Source organism: Staurois parvus, unplaced genomic scaffold (assembly GCF_062004578.1).
Source record: "Staurois parvus isolate SC_StPar_1 unplaced genomic scaffold, SC_StPar_1.0 ptg000091l, whole genome shotgun sequence".
Classification (NCBI taxonomy): Eukaryota; Metazoa; Chordata; class Amphibia; order Anura; family Ranidae; genus Staurois; species Staurois parvus.
In genome coordinates, this window is record NW_028317887.1 from 6,391,022 (window position 1) to 6,413,009 (window position 21,988).

The following is a 21,988-nucleotide window of genomic DNA, read 5'->3' on the forward strand; positions in this document are numbered from 1 at the left end:
GGGATGGAGCTGAAATCATGGAATATAAATCGGTTAATTGTCTTACTTTTTTCCAATAGGAAAGATAGGGGGTACATTTTTGGCTCTCCATAAACCTGTCATGTGACCGGTTTCCGCTCTTGAATCCTCACCCCACCATGTATTGAAATAAATGGGGCTTTGCTTGGTCCTAAAATATGTGATTATTATTAAAGTGGACCTTCAATCTAGAAAATGTTCATTTGCAACCCTTCTGTTTACTTACATTCCTAAAAAAAATGTTTAAGTCTGGCCCACTCCCTGCTGCCATTCTTGCCACCTGGGATACCCCCATCAAGTATGCCAGGAGGTTTCGGCAACCAATTTAACAGGTAATGGGGATTAAAAATAAATTAAATTAGAAAAAAAAAAGAAGGAAAACAGAGGGGGGGAAAGGAACTTTCTTTTAGGGGGTTTTCAGGAGGCTTGATTGAAGAAGGGGAGTGGGGGGCACAGGGGACCGACACAGGGTGCTGCATATATTTAATGACTTCATATGAATTTTGAGTTTCTAAAGTGAGACTTGGTAGCCATAAGAAGGTGTCATGTTCCACATTTTTTTTCACTTTTTTGGTACATTGGAAAGGGAACTTATTTTATTTATTACCAGTACTTATACAGCGCCGTCAATTTAGGCGGCAATTCATCCATACACTGCACCTTCACACCAGTCCTTGCCCTGAAGGAGCTTACAACCTAATATCCCCAACTAACAGTCATACATACGCATGTAAGGGCCAGTTTAGACAGGAGCCAATTACCCTACCAGCATGTCTTTGAAGTGTGAGAGAAAACTGAAGAACATAAAGGAAACCCTCATAGGCGCAGGGAGAAAATGCAGGTGGTGCTGTGGTTGGGATTCAAACCAACGACCCTAGTGCAGCCAGGCAGAGGTGCTAACCACTTAGCCACTGTAATTTACATATTACAAAATTAAAGAATTACTTCTCATGCATTAAACCTTTGTAATCGAATGTGTATTTACGTAGTTAAATACAAATTCTGCATGTATAATTCTAGGATACTATGGGGTTGATTTACTAAAGACAAAATTGGCTGTTAACTTTGCAAGGGAAGTTGCACTGTCCAAGGGAATGTTCCCCAGAGCTTAGGTAATGTGGTGCAACGTCAGTTTGCCAGGAATACCCAACAACGTGCAAGAAGAATAAAAAAAAACAAAAAACAAATTTTTGTTTGCATATGTTTGAAGTCAGCACAACATCACATCCTTTACTAAGCTCTGGGGATAATTCCCTTGCAAAGTGCATTTTTCCTTGTAAAGCAACTGGTCTATTGCCTTTAGTAAATCCACATCTATGACTCTAAAGCAGGTCAATTCAATACAGGAATGCAATATGGGTAATATCAGTTACATAGGAAAGAGCCTCTATTTACAAGGCACAATGTCTTTAACTGATGCTCCAAATACTCCCCCATATGATAAAGCTGTAAGGACTCTGTAATCCAATGTATTTTCTTTTGTTTCTGCTCTATGTTTGAGCCAAGCTGCAACAATATGAGCCCAGGAGAACTGCCTTCACATTTGTGAATGGAACCATGAGGAAAATCTGAGTGGGAGGCAGGATTAACACCTCAACTACAACTGGAAACACAAGCTCAGGAAGGAAGCAGAGCAGCTGCCCCGCTTTAATTTCCCTAGGGTCGCTCAGAAATTTCTGAATGGACCTACGTTGCAACAGCATCCAAGGACAGACTTCCTGTGTCCATTAATTATCGTCATCACAGGGCCTGAAGAGAGGAGCCGTGCTGACTATACGATCTGTATCACTGCGATGATTCATATTTTCATGTACACCACATTAAAATATACCAATCACATAGGCCAGTTTCTATGGCAGCATATCTGTTGTATCACAATGCACACTCCATGAAAATAGAATAAAGGAAGATAGATATCTGGCACGAAAACATGGCATTTCTCTCAATCAATCATTCAGTCATTCCAGTACTTTTACATTAAGTACTTTTGTTACTTTGGCATTGCAGTGCGTTAAGCCTTGTGTTCGTTTAAATTACGCAAAAAATGGTCTGTGAATACCAATGGAGGGAGTCTATAATTATAAGAAGCAGAAAGGCAAGACCGGGCAGAGCAGGTTTGCTTGGTAGGGTTGCTAGGTCAGACATTTAAAACCAGACACATGAAATATTCATGCTCCAAGGTTGTTTTACAATTAGTCCTCCATACTGGCTACTATTCTGCTTGCTGCTATGCTAGCATGTATCGGAAGCAGGCAGCATGTGATTTTATGGGTGTCCATTTTTAATTAGCTGACCTGGCAACCAACGCTAATTCGAGACTGAAAAGTAAGGCGTCTGTCTCCGGTTATCTACAGTACAAATAAATATACTAATAATGATACAACAAAATATGGACTGTAACAACCCCATCTGCCATAACCAAACACTCAGTTTACTGTGAAGACTACCCTAATAATACAAGTGCAGTAATGGAAATGGAAATACAGATTAAGTGCAATATGGCAATGTGATTCATGTTAAAAATATTTTTTTATAGCCAGACAAAATTAGGGCCCACGTTTTATCTTTTTTACAAAGTTGCCCTTTTTGGTCAGATTCTAAGAAACAGAGATGTTTTAGGTTTGCTGCAAAGCATTGCAGCGCATACCAAGAACAGTGAGATGTACAATAACATCAGTGCTTGATTCTCGTCTTTCTCTGTGCTAATATAAAACATGCCCCTGACCACTTGCAAAGCTTGTTTTCTTTAAACTGTATGTAAAGCCAACAATTTTATTCTAGTTGGTGATATAGCAAGGAAGAATTAACAATTAGAACCAGTGTTTTGTTTTTTGGGGGGTTTTACTGCTCTCTGGGGCTCCAGAGAGACTGATCTGTGTAGGGTAACGGCACAAAAACAAGATGGTGGTAGGGGATCATTTGGATTAATAGTCAGGTGCTATGGGAGCCACTAAAGGTCCCCTATGTAAGATACATATAGTTAGGGGGCACTTAGAGCTAATGCCAGCCCTACCCTGGGGTACCTTGAGTAGAGGACTAGAGCACAGGTGTCAAATTGGTGGCCCTCCAGCTGTTGCGAAACTACAAATCCCATGAGGCATTGCAAGATTGACAGTTTCAAGCATGACTCCCAAAGGCAGAGGCATGATGGGACTTGTAGGTTTGCAACAGCTGGAGGGCCACCAGTTTGACACCCCTGGGTAGAGTATAAATAGATTTGGTATGGAGTCACCAGGGGTTCATCATGGAAAGTGTCTAAGGACCAGGCTACAAGATATAGACTGTAAGGATCCACTGCAGGATCCTTACAGGGAAGGATTTTTGGAATTACTTGATCCCTTGTCTAAGGATGCAGGACTCTAGTAAGGGCTACTCCTTGACTCTCTCTTCTCAGCCATCTAATGACTGTTGGCAAGTAAGCCCCTTCTTGGGATCAGGATGACTGTGTGTATACTATGGATTTGACCAGCTGTTCAATACAGCATTGAAAAAGGCCCTCCACTTCTGGACTTGTTCTCCTAATCTCAATTGGAAACATCTCCTGGTAACATAAAGGGCTTGTGACACCTGCTGTGGGACTCATTGCTGTAATACCTGTAGTGGGTATGTGGAAGTGCAGCTGGAGAATACTGCACAGGCCTCGCCGTGTGTCTCTGCAGAGGTGAGCTCAGGCAAAGGGGAAAGCAATGGAGGCTTCCAAAGCCCCCAGGTACCTTGAGGAGTCCTGTGGCCAGTATTGCAGGGTACTTAGAAGAACAATCCACGTCCAGGCATGAATAGGTTAAAAGTACATACAGTGATCATGCAGTCCAGCACATGGCATGATATCATTACACAACACCCTCACTTCCTGTCCAGATAACAGGAAAGAAGGGAAAAAAAAACTGCAACAGGGACAGACAAAAAATGCTTTGGCTGCACAAAAACTGCCATAAGATTCATGATACATCTCAGTGGAGTAACTAGAATCTACAGTGCCACTGTGCAAGAAACCATGAAGGGCTCCCCTGGTCGGGGCCCTTCCCTCTGAGCATTCCAGTGGTGATAGTTTATTTTAATTAAATTTTATTTTTACAATTTTGTTTCTTTTTATCATGTTTTTTTTAGAGCCCCGCTGGGGGGCTTTGGTGAGATATCAGGGTCTAAACAGACATCTCACCTTTGAGACTGAGAAAGGAGATTGAGGACACATCTCTCAATCTCCTTCTCTGCAGCCTCAGCTGCACTGAATGAATGGACAGGAGTAGCTCTGTACAGAGCTTCCCGTACATTCATAAACTGAAGCACAGCAAACACATTTTTCAGTTATGAATGGATAGAGTCAATGCAGCCGACAAGAGAGGGAAGGGGAGAACCCAGCAGAGTTACAGGGGGCGGGAAATAGCATGGGGGGGGGTAGCAGAAAGAAGCTGGATAGGAGGAGCAACAGGGGCGGCTGCATATAAAGGAATCAATCTCTCCATTTTCCTCCTGCAGTTGCTGAATGCCCGCTTCTGCTCCTCTCACTCTCGCAGGCATTCAGTGGCTGGAGGAGGAAAATGGAGAGCTTGGTACCTCTATATGCAGCTGCCTATACAGGTAACGGGGGGGCGCAATTGTGACCCCTGTAGGTACAGCCCTGATAAATCTGTTTGCTCATGTTTGTAAATTCATCTCATTTACCTGCCCAAGACTGCAGGTACAGGAGTTAAAATCCGTTATTAAAATGACAGGCACCACAAAAATAACCAGTCTGGAGCCCAGATCTGCTAGTACGTTGTTGATAAATCCCCTCTGCTACTGAATTTTCTCCTACCGTATTCTGTATGTTTGTGCTTCATGTTCAGAAAAAGCAATTAGGTGTATAAAAAAGGGGCATGATTCGGTTTTTAGACTATTAAAGCTGAACTCCAGGCTAAACAAATATGTTCTAAATACAGAGACATGGGTAATCTTATTTGAATGTTGATGTTTCTTGAGTGAATTCTAATTCACCCTGTTAGACCAGACCTTTACAAGATGGTTGGGGCTGGTCCAGTAAGTACAGTGACTTGAAAAAGTATTCACACCCCTTGAAATTTTCCACATTTTGTCATGTTACAAGCAAAAACGTAAAATGTATTTGTAGCAATTGTGCACATAGATATGGATGCGGTCATCCATCTTGCTCAAGATTCCCCATCTTGTATCATTATCTCTCCCTCCAATCCCCCTCCCTCAGGAATGTGGCGTGTGCTGGGTTCAAAAGGGCATCAGGCACAGCTGGATACACTTCATGGTTGTAATCCCAATTAGCTGGTGCCCGGGTGTCTGTTAGCTTCTCGATCTGAGATGATTGTAAAGCTATAAACCAGTCCTTCACTGGACATGAAACACATTCCAGAATAGTAGTAAAACATACATCCTATTTAAAAACCACTTTTCATAACTTAAAATAGGGAATACATACAATTGAACAAAACATATATTCGGATAGCTCAGTTTAATGTGAGTCGCCTGATATATTACACCCCTAGATTACATCTACCCGAGAGCAGAAAGCGATATTTCTTTAACCATCACAGGTAGATATGTCATATCTGATATCTAGACGTTTAGCAGATAATTCTGCATATTATCCTACCAGTGGATAGGATGCTCCATGTACCTATGGAAGATTATTTACCATGGTATAAACGTGTGAGGAATTTGGTCATAGCAGAGTTCCCCACCTAAACACCCTCCCCAAATGAGGCGATTGGTTCTCTGCTTTAAGGAGACACCCTGCTGGTGGACTAGAAAATAGGCTGTCAGGCCTGAGAGAGATAAGTTGAAGAGATCTCCCTTTTAACATCAGGAACCAACTTTGGGAGAAAAGGCACCCTTTTGCTCAGGACCCTTGAAGCTGCTTAAACCAAGGCTGACGGCAAGTATTCTACCTCTCTAAACTTCTTTCTGTTATCTCTCTGTTGTGGTATTGCTCTCTGCATATATATATATATATATATATAATTATATATATATTATATACAGTCATGGCCGAAATTGTTGGCACCCTTGATATTTTTCCTGAAAATCAAGTATTTCACACAAAAAAGGTATTGCATTAACACATGTTTTGCTATACACATGTTTATTCCCTTTGTATGTATTGGAACAAATATAAAACAGAGGCAGAAAAGCAAATATGACATAATGTCACACAAAACCCCAAAAATGGGCTGGACAAAAGTATTGGCACCCTTAACTTAATATTTGGTTGCACACCCTTTGGAAAACATAACTGAAATCAGTCGCTTCCTATAACCATCAATAAGCTTCTGACACCTCTCACCCGGAATTTTGGACCACTCTTCCTTTGCAAACAGCTCCAGGTCTCTCTTATTGGAAGGACACCTTTTCCCAACAGCAATTTTAAGATCTCTCCACAGGTGTTCAATGGGATTTAGATCTGGGCTCATTGCTGGCCACTTCAGAACTCTCCAGCGCTTCTTTGCCATCCATTTCTGAGTGCTTTTTGACGTATGTTTGGGGTCATTGTCCTGCTGGAAGACCCAGGATCTTGGACGCAAACCCAGCTTTCTGACACTGGGCCCTACAGTGCGACCCAAAATCCTTTGGTAATCCTCAGATTTCATGATGCCTTGCACACAGTCAAGGCACCCAGTGCCAGAGGCAGCAAAACAACCCCAAAACATCATTGAACCTCCACCATATTTTACCGTAGGTACTGTGTTTTGTTCTTTGTAGGCCTCATTCCGTTTTCGGTAAACAGTAGAATGATGTGCTTTACCGAAAAGCTCTATCTTGGTCTCATCTGTCCACAAGACGTTTTCCCAGAAGGCTTTTGGCTTACTCAAGTACATTTTGGCAAACTGTAGTCTTGCTTTTTTATGTCTCTGTGTCAGCAGTGGGGTCCTCCTGGGTCTCCTGCCATAGCGTTTCATTTCATTTAAATGTCGACGGATAGTTCGCGCTGACACTGATGCTCCCTGAGCCTGCAGGACAGCTTGAATGTCTTTGGAACATGTTTGGGGCTGCTTATCCACCATCCGGACTATTCTGCGTTGCAATCTTTCATCAATTTTCCTCATCCGTCCACGACCAGGGAGATTAGCTACAGTGCCATGGGTTGCAAACTTCTTGATAATGTTGCGCACTGTGGACAAAGGCAAATCTAGTTCTCTGGAGATGGACTTGTAACCTTGAGATTGTTGATATTTTGCCACAATTTTGGTTCTCAGGTCCTCAGACAGTTCTCGTCTCCTCTTTCTGTTGTCCATGCTTAGTGTGGCACAGACAGACACACAATGCAAAGGTTAAGTGAACGTCTCTCCTTTTTATCTGCTTTCAGGTGTGATTTCTATATTGCCCACACCTGTTACTTGCCCCAGGTGAGTTTACAGGAGCATCACATGCTTGTAACATTCTTATTTATCCGCAGTTGTGAAAGGGTGCCAATACTTTTGTCCAGCCCATTTTTGGAGGTTTGTGTGACATTATGTCGAATTTGCTTTCTTTCCTCCCTTTTTTTGTTTTGTCCCAATACACACAAAGGGAATAAACATGTGTATAGCAAAACATGTGTTAATGCAATACGTTTCGTGAGAAATACATGATTTCCTGGAGAAATATCAAGGGTGCCAACAATTTCGGCCATGACTGTATATATATATATATATGCGCTACATCTTTTTTTGTAAATATTTTTATTGCACCATTTACAGACGCTTATTCAAACATCATAGTGTTACTGCTAAGATTGCCGAGTTTCCTCCTACTCTGTACAAAAAGGAGGTGGTGGCAGTGTGGAGGGTTAATTGCGTAATTAACCTGACCCAGTAACAATCGCTCTCAGGCTGCGGTACATAGATTGTGGAACATTAGCTGGAAAATTTGTGTGCAGGGTGCAGCTGAGCGTGGTATTGTTACACACCTGACAGTGCGGTTTTAGATTGGCTAGTCCTTCGGTCACGAGTTGGTGAGAAGGGCTGGGGGTCTGACGCCGCGACCGTCACAGTATTTTATTGGGATTTTATGTGATCGACCAACACAAAGTGGCACACAATTGGAAAGTGGATGAAAAATGATAAATGGTTTTAAAAATTTTTTACAAATAAATATTTGAAAAGTATGGCGTGCATTTGTATACAGCCCAGACTTGCAACTGTAATTACAGCGAAAGGTGATTCTACAAAGTATCAACTCAGATGCAAATGCACGCCACACTTTTCAGATTTGTAAAAAATTTTGAAAACCATTTATCCTTTTCCTTCCACTTCACAATTATGTGCCACTTTGTGTTGGTCTATCACATAAAATCCCAATAAAATACATTTACGTTTTTAGTTGTAACATGACAAAATGTGGAAAATTTCAAGCGGTATGAATACTCTTTCAAGGCACTGTATGTTTGTTTGTTTTATTGAATACAAGATTATTCAACAGACTGTGTGCAGAACAAATTTTAAAGTATTGTACACAGCAAGCAATCAGAGATAACCCTATCAACCCAGACCAACACAAGATGGTTGGTGCTGGTCCATCAGGTTGATTCTTGCAATATTAAATCAAATAAAGTGTTCAGAACAGCTTTGAAACTAAAGTAATCAATCTTTGAATCCACTGGATTCAACCAAATATAGTACACCTATCACAAACATGTTCTATAACATATAGGCCACCACTAGACCCATTTCATCAGAGTTGCCTTCTTTTCTAAAGAAGACAAAATATGAAAAATATGCAACTTGTGTGAGTTTTCCCCAATGCTACATTTAGGCAATTAACTAAACCTGAGATACTTGCCAAAAAAATGATATATTTGACATTAGAAAATTGCCACAAAATAGCAAAGTTTCTCACAAGAAGTGGGGTGGTAAAGCCAAAAGTAAAAGCCAACCTTTCCATTTAGATGAGCATTCTTTCCCCCTTTACCATCCTATGAAGATATACATAAGAAATAAAAAATAGTTTACCACTTGCACTCCTGAGGATTTACCTCCCTTCATGACCAGGCCATATTTTGCGTTGCGGCGCTGCGTTACTTTAACTGAAAATTGTGCGGTCATGCAATGCTGCACCCAAATGAAATTTGTGTCCTTTTTTTCCCACAAATTGAGCTATCTTTTGGTGATATTTGATTGCTTGTGCGGTTTTAATTTTTTTGCACTAAAAGGCAAAAAAAGACCGACAATTTTGAGAAATAAAAAACAATATTTTGGACTTTTTGCTATTAAACATGTCCAGTAAAATTTTTTTAAAAAAAATCAAGTTTCGTCATAAATTTAGGCCAAAATGTATTGTGCTACATGTCTTTGCTAAAAAAAATTCCAGTACGTGTAAATTGATAGTTTTACATGAAAGTTATAGCGTTTACAAATGGTGGTATAGATACTGGGATTTTTTTTTGTTTTCTACTAAAAGTCAGCGACTTTTAGCGGGACTGCGGCGGACATTCGGACACTGGGAAACATTCTGAACTAACTTGGTGTCACTGACACTATACTAATGGCACTGGGCAAGAAGGGGTTAATGTGAGGGGTGATCAAAGGGTTAACTGTGTGCTGGGAGTGTTTTACTAGGGGGCGGGTGCTTTACTGTAAGCACACTGATCGGGATGGCTGTGCTGAGCACAGCCATCCCAAGCAGTATGTTTGAACTGACAGGGAGGAAGACTGTAAACAATACAGTCTTCCTCCCCGTCGGTGATTGTCGGTAATCACCAGGCGCTGGGGGGTAATTATCGTCCGGGACCCGGTGATTAACATCCGTGGCCGTGAATGGTGGCGCAGGTAGGGTGCGTGTGCACCCCTACTCGGAAATGCAAAATCACATATATATACGTGATTTTGCACACAGGTGCCGCCGTGTAGCAGTATATCTGCTACACGGCGTCGTGGAAGCAGTTAAAGTGTTACTAAACCCACAACAGTAAAATCAGTCTGTATATGCAGTAAAGCATGCGTGTTATACGCACTGTGGAACCTAAGGGGTTAATCCTCTGCATTGTGTAAAAACACCGTTTGATCCTGACTTCTCTGATGCTCCTCTTTCCCCCCCCCTCTTATCTCCGGATAAGACATATTGTGTGGAGTCACTCTGCACATGCTGAGTTTAGCGTGTATTGCTAGAGATACATATTTTTATTTTCTTGAGACTGCGCATGTGATCAGCACAGGGCCAATCAGCACTGTCCAGACAGAGGCCAGGGGTTCTCCATCCTCCTAGAGCAAAATGAAAACTCCTCCTACAAGCTTTAACAGGTGCTCGGCTGGACACTGATAGAAGTCACAAGACTGCTCTAACTGATGATGAGAAAAGGTATTTAGCAGTTTATATTTACTAAAATAATTGCATTTCCACATTCTGTGTACTGTGGGAGACCAGATATGGTGAATGCATGGTCCTGGATTTAGTAACACTTTAATGTGACTTTAAAATAAAATTGTTTCAGGTTTACATCAAAGAAATAGCCTGTTTAATTAAAAAAAATGGAAAAAGAAAATGACCTCAAAGTGGAGTAGTTGCCCATAGTGACCAATCAGATTTTTTTGTGTGATCTTTTACTGCACAGGTAGGCAAGGTAGAGTTTGGTCTCCTTCAAGGTGGCTGCTAGATCTTGCATGAAATCTTAATGTTAGAGAGATTTGTATGGATATCCCACAAAACCACAAGGCAGAACTGGCTAAGTTGTGCTATAGGGTGCTCTTACATTGGTCATTTTAAAAATCTAGGACCTGATCAGTTGTCCTGGTTGCCATTGGGTTCCAACCCTACCATACTTGTACCCACTGAAACCATTGACAATTTAAACTGTGCAGTGGCTTAGAGTGCCTACTACTACAGTACAATGTGGGGCTAAGTTGGCCAAATTAAATATATATTTTTTTTCTTTGTTTAGGAAATGCATGCAATAACCTTAAAACAAGAATGTTTTTAATGTAAAAAAAAAAAAAAATAATATCTTGCTATTTACTATTAAAATTCTATATTTACTGCATATGAGGTAGTCGTATTTGCTTGCCACAACTGCTTCCTGTTCAGTAGTGTTGTGCAAGATGGAGCTTCAGCTCAGAATGGCTGAAAACAATATACTATGAGCAGCAGCTGATCACGAGTTTTCTTGCAGTACCGAGTGACTTCTGTCAGACAGGGAGGGCCACACACAGATCAAAATTCGGCCGGTCCTTGCTGAATTTTGATGTTTATGTACCCATTTTAAAGAAGAAACTACAAATCTGAAATTGACAGACACAGATAATGTTACAAAGCCACGCCAACAAAAATTGTGTTCAAGGAAAAATGACAGTGCTTGCTAAAAAAAAACACCATGTCTTCTGTTTAAAACAGGAGGTATTTAGGCTTCATCACTTTTATAGAAATGAAAAAAAAAATGTAGAGGTTTAGACTTTGAGTTAAGAAACCAATGCAATGCTACGAAGCAATGCATGCACCACGCAAAAGCATCACAAAACAGAATCCAAACTGATATATGGTTGCATTGTTCTACATCAACCATACCACATAGTAGCAGACTAATAGGATCATCCAGCCACTCTGTATGCAGCAGGGGCAGACTGACCATTTGGAAACTCGGGCACTGCCCAAGGGCCCGGGGTCAGTAGGGGGCCCCATGAGATGCCCCTGGTACATTTTTCATAGGCTTTTTTGAGTTTGGGCAAGGACACAGGGGCCCCAAGATCCCCTATTGCCCGGGGGCCCCATGAGTTGTCATTCCGCCCCTGGTATGCAGATTTGAAAGCAACCTATATGCATTAAATGTTTGTTTCTTTTAATTACCATCAGTGTTTTCCCACTCTCTGGTTGAGTTAGGCACTATAAGCAGGGCCTCACAGATGCATCACCAGTGCCTTTCTGGGAAATTTCAATTTCTAAACTTGCAAGATCTCATGGGAAAGACCCATGTACACCGTCATATACCAAAAAGAAGTCCCACAGCTCCAGAAAGTTAAGGGAGATGAATAATAATATAATTATAATAATGAATGCAAAAAATAAAAACCTTCATTTATCTATTATTCTTGCTCTTTCACTCAGGTGTTCTATGCTAGCAGAAAAACAGTCAAACCCATTATCATAAGCAGCTTTACACAGACTAAAGCCAGCCATAAATGGATTGAATCTCAGCCAGTTCAACAGGTTCTGGCCGAGATGTGATCTTTCCATGGGCAGGCTGGTTGTATTGAAGTCGGTCCTTCGATTGACTTCGACCAACCAGCCTGTCAGATTTTTTTCATGCGATCACTGCCGTTGGCTGCAGCCGCAAACAGTGATCATGGTTTTCTTCTGGCTGGGAGGGCTCGACACCAACAGAACATAATAGCGCTGCGGGAAGGATTCCCCCACCATCGCTGACCATGTTGATGGGGGAATCAAGCAATTTTCTTCCTTCCACCAGGTGGAAGGAAATAAAACTGCATAATCTATGGGCTGTGGGCTCATGTACACGAGCAGCTCCTAAACTCGAGTTTAGGAGCTTTTGGCATTTTTTTGCCAAAGTTCCTAAACTCAACTCCATAAAAGCCTATGTGTCCATGTACACATAGGCTTTTAGCAGAGTTTAGGAGGTGAAACCTCCCTCCGGAAGAATCCCGCTCAGGATAGGAACATTTTGACTGCAGGAAAATGCAAAATGTAGCAAAACCGCGGTTGCCGCGGTTTTTGCGCAATTTGTGGTTTCCCACGGCTGGCAGTCAGGGTAGGCTCATATACATGGAACCTACAGTGTTGAAGAAAGTAAGTGGGTGTGACCAGGTCTGTTAGATTATAGAGTGCAGTGAGCAGCATGATCTGATGTCTACTGAACCGCAGAGATATATTTAGACAACTGTGCAACTGGGGGTAAGACTACAAAACTGAAATCTTTTAGTAAAATGCCTTACTGAATAAAGAAGCACGCACGGGGAGCAAACACCTAGCGCAGTATCCAAGGTTTATTTAAAATGTATAAAGAAGCGTAAACATACTCACAGACATAGGAGCATAAAAGCCAATAAATGTCACTGAGATGACCCAACGTTCCCGACTAGTATTGAAGTCGGCCGATGCGTTTCAGGAACGTGTCCTCTTCCTCAGAGCTAAAAAAGCTCTTGTTTTAGCTTGGAGGAAGGGGACACATCCCTGAAACATGTCAACTTCAATACTAGTCAGGAACTCTGTCACCAAGTTGAGTCATCTCAGTGACGTTTATAGGCTTTTATGTCTGGGAGTATGCTTTCGCTTCTTTCTACATTTTAAATAAACCTTGGATAGTGCGCTAGGTGTTTGCGCCCCGTGTGCTTCTTTTTCTAGTTTGCGGTTTGATTCCCCAGTCAGAGTAGGGCTGCACTACCAAGACTTTGGTCCAAGGCTAATTGTATTCCTGATTTTCATACCCATTATCTGGAGAGGTGGTCTGTCTAACTGAATACCTATACCTTGTTAACACACACACACGGCTAGTGGAAGGGGGGAGCAGTAAAAATCAGTGGTTGTGTCACAGCCTCCTGACCGCACTTCTTAACCGAACACCAGAGGGGGTTGTACACATGCTGCAAAAAAATGATTCCCCCTGGGGCCGTGCTATAACCACGTGCAATTTATATAGCTGTGGCGTGTGTGTGCAGCTTTTTAGTGTTAAACAAGATGTGAAGAGGCGACATATTGCCTCCCAGCCGCCTGTCAAGCGCCCTCTGAAAAACAATCCGCCACAGTGTAAACAAGCCCTGTTATTTTAGCATGGCTTTAATATATCTTCTATATTTACAATGCTTTATTAAAAATAGAATGGTCTACTCCCAACTACACACTTAAAGAAAATAAAAAAAACACGTTTTACAATTACCATCAACCATATTTTTATAATCAGTATCAGGCAATAACTTCTAGACCTCCTATGTATTGGGGCAGCACAGTGGCTAAATGGTTAGCACTTCCGCCTGGCAGTACTAGGGTCGTTGGTTTGAATCCCAGCCACGGCACCTCCTGCCTGGAGTTTGCATGTTCTCCCTGTGCCTGCGTGGGTTTCCTCCGGGTACTCCAGTTTCCTCCCACACTCCAAAGACATGCTGGTAGGTTAATTGGATCCTGTCTAAAGTGGCCCTTGTATATGAATGTGAGTTAGGGACCTTAGATTGTACGCTCCTTGAGGGTTAGGGACTGATGTGAATGTACAATATAAATGTAAAGCACTGCGTAAATTGACGGCGCTATATAAGTACCTGAAATAAATAAATATATGAAATGCCATATTAATATACCTAATCTGCATGTGTCCAATGAGTGCTGTATACTAGAACAATTTTGTACAGTTAGCATGCTCTGTGTTGGAAATGGAATATTCAATTTCTTAATATTTTTTCCTGCCTAGAAAACTGTAGGTTCATACACATGTCAAATGGGTGAATACTGGACTATCCTGTACCAAATATGACATGCATTAATTGTATTATAGTCAGTTAATGTGCTGTGTCTGGTCACATGTTTTAGATGCTGCTGTTTTCAGGTAATAGGTTCTTGTTCAAAATGAAAGAAACGCATTGAATGTGGTAAAAAGAGGAAGACTGAAAAGGAAGTGGAAGTCTAAAGGGTTACAAATGTGAATGAAACATTACAGCTACTATTATGACTAATGTAGACCAACATGTCTGTCTCAAAACAATACTCTTAGTATACTCATGTATGTCATGAACAGTAATACAGTATATATCACTATATGGCAGTATTATTTCCTGTAAAAGCAGGAACGTAGACAGACATTCAGAAAGGCAGCACAATCTGAAATCTAAAAATCTGAATCAAAGTGCTGTTAGCTATATCAACCAAAAGCATTTATAGATTAAACTATTTAAAAATAGGAGAGGTTGGCGTGAATACATTCCCTTTGTATCCCATTCTCACAATGTGCACCATGCTCAGTGAATACACTTGGAAAAGCTAGCACATATTTAATTTTGACGGCTCCAGCCTCTGATGTCTGCTCTGCATTCTCTTTGTTTGTAACACGTATAGAAAGAAAAATAATATTATGGCCTAGACATATATTTAAACACTCCGGTCTTTGAATAATTAAGCACAAAATGAAACAGGCACCATAGTTGTTGATATTGAAGTTTCATTGATTAGAAAAAAGGTAACAATTCTGGTCTTTTTTCATTGGATAATAACAGGGTGGGATGAGGGAGGGGGGATCGAGGGCTGTTCACACACTCACAGACAACAAAGGCTGAGAAATGACAAGAATGTATGCTAAATATTCAGCAGAAGAAAAAAGAAAATGAAAAAAAAAAAGTCAGATGGGCGGAATTCCTAAAATGAATGTAATGCAAGTTAAAAAAGATCTTGTGATCAGCGGGCTCTTCCGCTGTAGAAAATCATGAATGAGTATAGCTGGATATCAATGAGAAATCGTGAATGGACTGGCAGGTTTACAGACAGCAATGAATTAAATATAAACACAGTTCCATCCATCATGTGTAAATAGAAATTGACGTTCTTGGATTTCACAAGAGCACTGCATCTAACAAGTATGAAATAAAACAACATCTAAATGTAGTTATTGCATTTACTAAACAGATTCGGGTTTAAAAATGTCTGTGTCTAGCAATTCACAATGTTCAACCTATACAGGATACAGTGAGACAAAGAAGGTTTAAAAGGTTAAGGGTGTTCACTGTATAGATAATACTTATTTCTCTTAAACATACCCATCTATATGGAAAAAGATCAAAGTTATAAAAAGAAAAAAAACACCTAATGAGTTTACAACATATGGCATTTTCCCACCCTGGTTCATTGGGGTCAAGGCTTGCTTGCAATGAGGTTTACCCATTCAAATAAAGGCTGAGCAGGTCTGTATTACACATGGGTGACTGTATGAAGAACCTCAATATTACCCTGCCTTTAGATCCTGAATGACTTCACTTTACAACCAAAGTCAAACTGATTGTCGGCTGGAAGTCATTTCATTCAAGTGTATGATTCAACATTGACATTCGTATGATTCTGTTACAAAACCATTTTGTGTCACCTATTAATATCTGCTACATCTCATGTTTTAATCTTTATACCATATCAAATTTTATGGTATGGTATAAAGATATGAATCTTTATACCATACAATACAAAAAAAATCTAATTATTTCTACATGTTAAACAACATAGTAAATACATTTGGGCAACCATAGAGGAAAGGAAATAGAACTGCGAATAACCATATGTTAATACTTACAATATTTGTGTTATCATTACTTGACAGCTCATTTAAGTACTGAAACTGCCAGCAAACACAATATTCCTGGCAGTAAATGTAATTCTTGTGTGTATTTATTATCTCGCTTTTGGTCTCCCCTTTACCACATGGGAGATGCTTGCAATGTTATAACATTTTATCATTTGACTCAAAAAAAAATATATATATTTTTAGTTGGTGCACACAAAAAGGAAAAAATAGCACACTTCTAATGAATAACATGACAAAGGAGGGCTTATACAGCAAGATCCTACAAAGGATAATCAGCAGAAAGCCATATGAATAGGATGTCTGTTTACTCAAATCAGTGAAAGATAATTTGCCAGTTGCTGCGAGATACTCTGCTTTTTATTGCCTTACTGAAGAAGACCAGATTTAGGGCCTATTAAAGCTGTTCCCTTAAATTTTAAATTACAGTGATAGTCGAAGGGTCATTTTAAGCTTTCTTGAGTATAGTACTTGCGGCCTGCCATGCAAAAACAAACCTTCCAAGAGATATTGTGGAATAAATTGTTATATCAATATGCTATTAAATTCACAGACACCGTATATGGTAACCATATGGTGTACAGAGCAAAAATGTGAGGGGTCTGAAGCATAGATTGGTGTAAGGATCAAAAATGTGAGGGTCTAAAATGGAGATTAATGTATGGGACAAACTGAGGGCCTAAAACATAGATAGGCATGTAGAGCAAACATTGAGCATCTAAAGCCTAGGCTGTTTTAGGGAGCAAATAAGTGAGCCTTTAAAAGCTAGATTAATGTAGGGAACAGAAATGTGAGTTTCTAAAACCTAGATTGGTGTAAGGAGCAAAAATGTGAGCTTCTAAAACCTAGACTGTTGTAGGGAGCAAATAAGTGGGCCTCTAAAACCTAGATCGGTGTAGGGAACAAATAAATGAGCCTCTAAAACCTAGATTGGTGTAGGGAACAAATAAGTGAGCCTCTAAATCCTAGATTGGTGTAGGGAACAAATCAGTGAGCCTCTAAAAGCTAGATTGGTGTATGGAACAAAAAGGGGGGCCTCTAAAACCTAGATTGGTGTAGGGAACAAATAAGCGAGCCTCCAAAACCTAGATTGGTGTAGGGAACAAATCAGTGAGCCTCTAAAACCTAGATTGGTGTAGGGAACAAAAATGTAAGCTTCTAAAATCTAGTCTGTTGAATGGAGCAAAAATGTGAGCTTCTAAAACCTAGACTAGCGTAAGGGGCAACAATGTCAGCTTCTAAACCCTAGACTATTGTATGGAGCAAAGATGAAAGCTTCTAAACCTAAGCTGGTGTAGGGAACAAAAATGTGAGCTCCTAAAACCCAGACTAGCATATAGAGGAAAAAAAAATATGAGTTTCTTAACCCTAGACTGTTGTAGGGAGCAAAAATGTGAGCTTCTAAAACCTAGACTGCTGTAGGGAGCAAAACTGCAAGCTTCTAAAACCTAGACTGCTGTAGGGAGCAAAACTGCAAGCTTCTAAAACCTAGACTGTTGTAGGGAGCAAAATTGCGAGCTAAAACCTAGACTGCTGTAGGGAGCAAAATTGCGAGCTAAAACCTAGACTGCTGTAGGGAGCAAAATTGCGAATTAAAACCTAGACTGCTGTAGGGAGCAAAATTGCGAGCTAAAACCTAGACTGCTGTAGGGAGCAAAATTGTGAGCTAAAACCTAGACTGCTGTAGGGAGCAAAATTTTGAGCTTCTAAAACCTAGACTGCTGTAGGGAACAAAATTGCGAGCTTCTAAAACCTAGACTGCTGTAGGGAACAAAATTGCAAGCTTCTAAAACCTAGGCTGCTGTAGGGAGCAAAACTGCAAGCTTCTAAAACGTAAACTGTTGTAGGGAGCAAAAATGTCAGCTAAAACCTAGACTGTTGTAGGCAGCAAAAATGCAAGCTTCTAAAACCTAGACTGTTGAATGGAGCAAAATGTCAGCTTCTAAAACCTAGATTAGCGTAAGGAGCAAAAATGTGAGCTTCTAAACCCTAGACTATTGTATGGAGTGAAAATTAGAGTGTCTAAACCTAGTGTAGAGAAAAAAATATGTGAGCTTCCAAAACTCAGACTAGCGTAAGGAACAAAAATGTGAGTTTCTCAACCCTAGACTGTTGTAGGGAGATAAAATGTGAGCTTCTAAAACCTAGATCAGTGTAGTGAGCAAAAACGTGAGCTTCTAAAACCTTGATTGGTGTAGGAAGCAAATATACGATCTTAAACAACCTAGATAAGTGTAGGGATCAAAAATATGAGCTAGAACCTAGGTTGGCATAGGGGTAAAAAAATAAATAAAATAAATGTGAGCTTCTAAAACCTAAATTGGAGGATTGACAGGTCTCCAACCCACCTTGTGACAACCTGTTTTTTAGCAAATCGTGGCCAGAAGATACCAACTAAGTCACAACATGACACAACTAGAACTGAGCACCTACCTAGCCTACTCTACACTTAAGTGTATGTCTGGAAATAGAGAATAGATGCAGAAACACTGGTTGTTGGTGTTCTCGGAGAACCCAAGCTACAGCATTGCTATTGTTCGGAGACTCCCCAAAAAGATGGCTACCAATACAAGGCACTGTCATTTTGGGTTCCCCACCTGGTCCAATAGAGGTGCCTATAAAGCTTCTACTATTCTTCATTTTTGCCCGAATGTACCATATGGTGTTTGTAGATCAAACAGTCAGCCATAGCTAAGACATCCAGACTTGTGAATGGAGCTGGAGCCTTCATTGATAAAGCTCCCCTTCCATGATGTGACAGTGCTGTGGTATGTGAATGGTACCCTGTGCATTGTTGTACCTTTGAGTAGACAGATGTCAGTGCTGTCGTTGTCCTTGCGCAGAGCCTGCACCACCAGTGACACCGTGCTGTCCTCCCGCAAGCACTCGACTCTGGGGCTCCTCTCATCATACACAATGATGGCAGAGTAGAGTCCTGAACGGAGCCGGGTCAGCACCTCCTCCTCGTCCTTGCTCCCCGCCGGTAGGATCTGCTCCAGGCTCACAAAGCCCTTGGCCCTTCTCCGGACAATGGTGTTACAGCGTACGTTCACCGATCCCTGGATGAAGCCCGCACTGTGCGCCAGGAAAGGTCTACAGTCCAGAAGCAGGCAAGTACCTCCGACCCCCACACTGCCGCCTCCGCTCATGCCGTTACTATTAGCGCTCGGGCTGGAATGGAGCTTGTGGCCGCTGTCGGTACTGCTCCGGTTCGGGATGCCGTCTCTTTTGAGCAGCCGTTTCAGTACGCTGCAATCCATCTCCCTCAGCTCATCCATGATCAGCATAATACAGAGCGGGAGGGAGGAAGGCTGTATGTACAAAGGTACCTGCTGGACGACAGAACACAACGCACTACTCTGCCTCCCTCACTGACGTGTTGTCTGCATCCAGCGAGATGAGTGAGCCCAATCTGGTGCACGTTGTCCTTCACTCCGCCCTACAGTTGTGACGGGGAGGGAGAACACAGCATCCCCGGCCTCCGTACACACGTGTCATCAGGGCTGCCACAACTATGACACCGAGGGAGACTTTACCCCGTCCTTGGGGCACACCATCTCCTGATGACACCAAACATGGGGCACTATTCTCCCACCGACACCACAGATAGGGCACGATTTCTTCAAGGCACATCAAGAATAGGCCACTATTCCTTCTACTGACACCAACGATAGGGAACTATACTTTCCACCCACAACAACAATGGGGCGCTGTCCCTTCCACTCACGCCAACGATGGGGCGCTGTCCCACTCACGCCAACGATGGGGCGCTGTCCCACTCACGCCAACGATGGGGCGCTGTCCCTTCCACCCACGCCAACGATGGGGCGCTGTCCCTTCCACCCACGTCAACGATGGGACGCTGTCCCTTCCACTCACGCCAACGATGGGGCGCTGTCCCACTCACGCCAACGATGGGGCGCTGTCCCACTCACGCCAACGATGGGGCGCTGTCCCTTCCACCCACACCAACGATGGGGCGCTGTCCCTTCCACCCACGCCAACGATGGGGCGCTGTCCCTTCCACCCACGCCAACGATGGGGCGCTGTCCCTTCCACCCACGCCAACGATGGGGCGCTGTCCCTTCCACCCACGCCAACGATGGGGCGCTGTCCCTTCCACCCACGCCAACGATGGGACGCTGTCCCTTCCACCCACGCCAACGATGGGACGCTGTCCCTTCCACTCACGCCAACGATGGGGCGCTGTCCCTTCCACTCACGCCAACGATGGGGCGCTGTCCCTTCCACCCACGCCAATGATGGGGCGCTGTCCCTTCCACCCACGCAACGATGGGGCGCTGTCCCTTCCACCCACGCCAACGATGGGACGCTGTCCCTTCCACTCACGCCAACGATGGGGTGCTGTCCCTTCCACCCACGCCAACGATGGGGCGCTGTCCCTTCCACCAACAATGGGGCGCTGTTCCTTCTACTCACAACAACGGTAGGGCACTGTCCCACTCACACCAATGATGGGGTACTGTCCCTTCCACTTACACCAATGATGGGGCGCTGTTCCACTCACACCGATGATGGGGCGCTATCCCTTCCACTCACATCGACGATGGGGCGCTTTCCCTTCCACTCACACTGACGATGGCGCGCTATCCCTTTGCACTCACACCGACGATGGGGCGCTATTCCTTCCACTCACACCAACGATGGGGTGCTCTTCCTTCTACCCACACCAACAATGGGGCACAGGGGCAGACTGACAACTCATGGGGCCCCCGGGCAATAGGGGATCATGGGGCCCCTGTGTCCTTGCCCAAACAAAAAAGCCTATGAGAAAGGTACCAGGGGCATCTCATGGGGCCCCCTACTGACCCCGGGCCCTCGGGCAGTGCCCGAGTTTCCAAATGGTCAGTTCGCCCCTGATGGGGCACTCTTCCTTCCACCCACACCAACGATGGGGTGCTGTTCTTTCCACCCACACCAACAATAGACCATTATTCCTTTTACTATCACTAACAATGAGGCACTTTGCCTACCACCAACACCGATGATGTGGCACTCTTCCTTCCACCCACACCAATGATGGTAAACTATTCTTTTCAACCACACCAAGGCTGGGGCGCTATTCTTTACACGCACACCAACAATGGGGCGCTGTTCCTTCTCTTATCTCTAACAATGGGGCACTACCCTACCCGTGCCCTCCGCTCCTCACAGGACCTCCTGCTCTCTAGCTCCCTGGTCTCCTCCTCCCACGCCCGATTGCAGGACTTCCCCCATCCTCTGGAACTCCCTACCCCAATCCATCAGACTGTCACCTACCCTCCTCACCTTCAGGCGCACCCTGAAAACCCTCCTCTTCAGGGAAGCCTACCCCAACCTCACCTAACAACTAACCTCCTCCACTCCACCCACCACTCCATCCCCCACAGCCATCTCCTCCTGTGCCACCTTCCCCTCCCTCCTAGATTGTAAGCTCGAAAGAGCAGGGCTCTCGAACCCCTCGTGTAGTGTATTGTTACTGTCTTGTCTCATGTTATGTCCCCCTTGCTACTGTACAGTGCTGAGCATACCCTTTGGCGCTATATACTGTATAATAATAATAATAATTCCTTCCACCAAAAGGAACAATAGGGCACTATTCTTTCTACCAACTCCAACAATGGAACATTATTCCTTTCTCCCACAACGATGGGGCAATAGTCTTTCCAACCACACCAATAGAGCGCTATATTTTCCACTCACACCAACGATGTGGGTGCTATTCTATCCACCCACACCAATGATGGGACATTATTTCTTCTATCACTAACA

General features: G+C 42.8%; 1 protein-coding gene across 1 annotated transcript in view; it reads right to left on the minus strand.

Annotated features, from left to right (window-relative positions):
• The window catches only part of DUSP4 (dual specificity phosphatase 4), a 33,277-nt gene extending 13,611 nt beyond the window's left edge, over window positions 1–19,666 (minus strand). Inside the window, exon 1 of the mRNA XM_089670595.1 lies at window positions 19,017–19,666. Coding sequence (XP_089526721.1) covers window positions 19,017–19,503 — 487 coding nt within the window. The 5' untranslated portion in view covers window positions 19,504–19,666. The remainder of the gene's footprint in view (window positions 1–19,016) is intronic.
• Window positions 19,667–21,988: the final 2,322 nt, after the last annotated feature.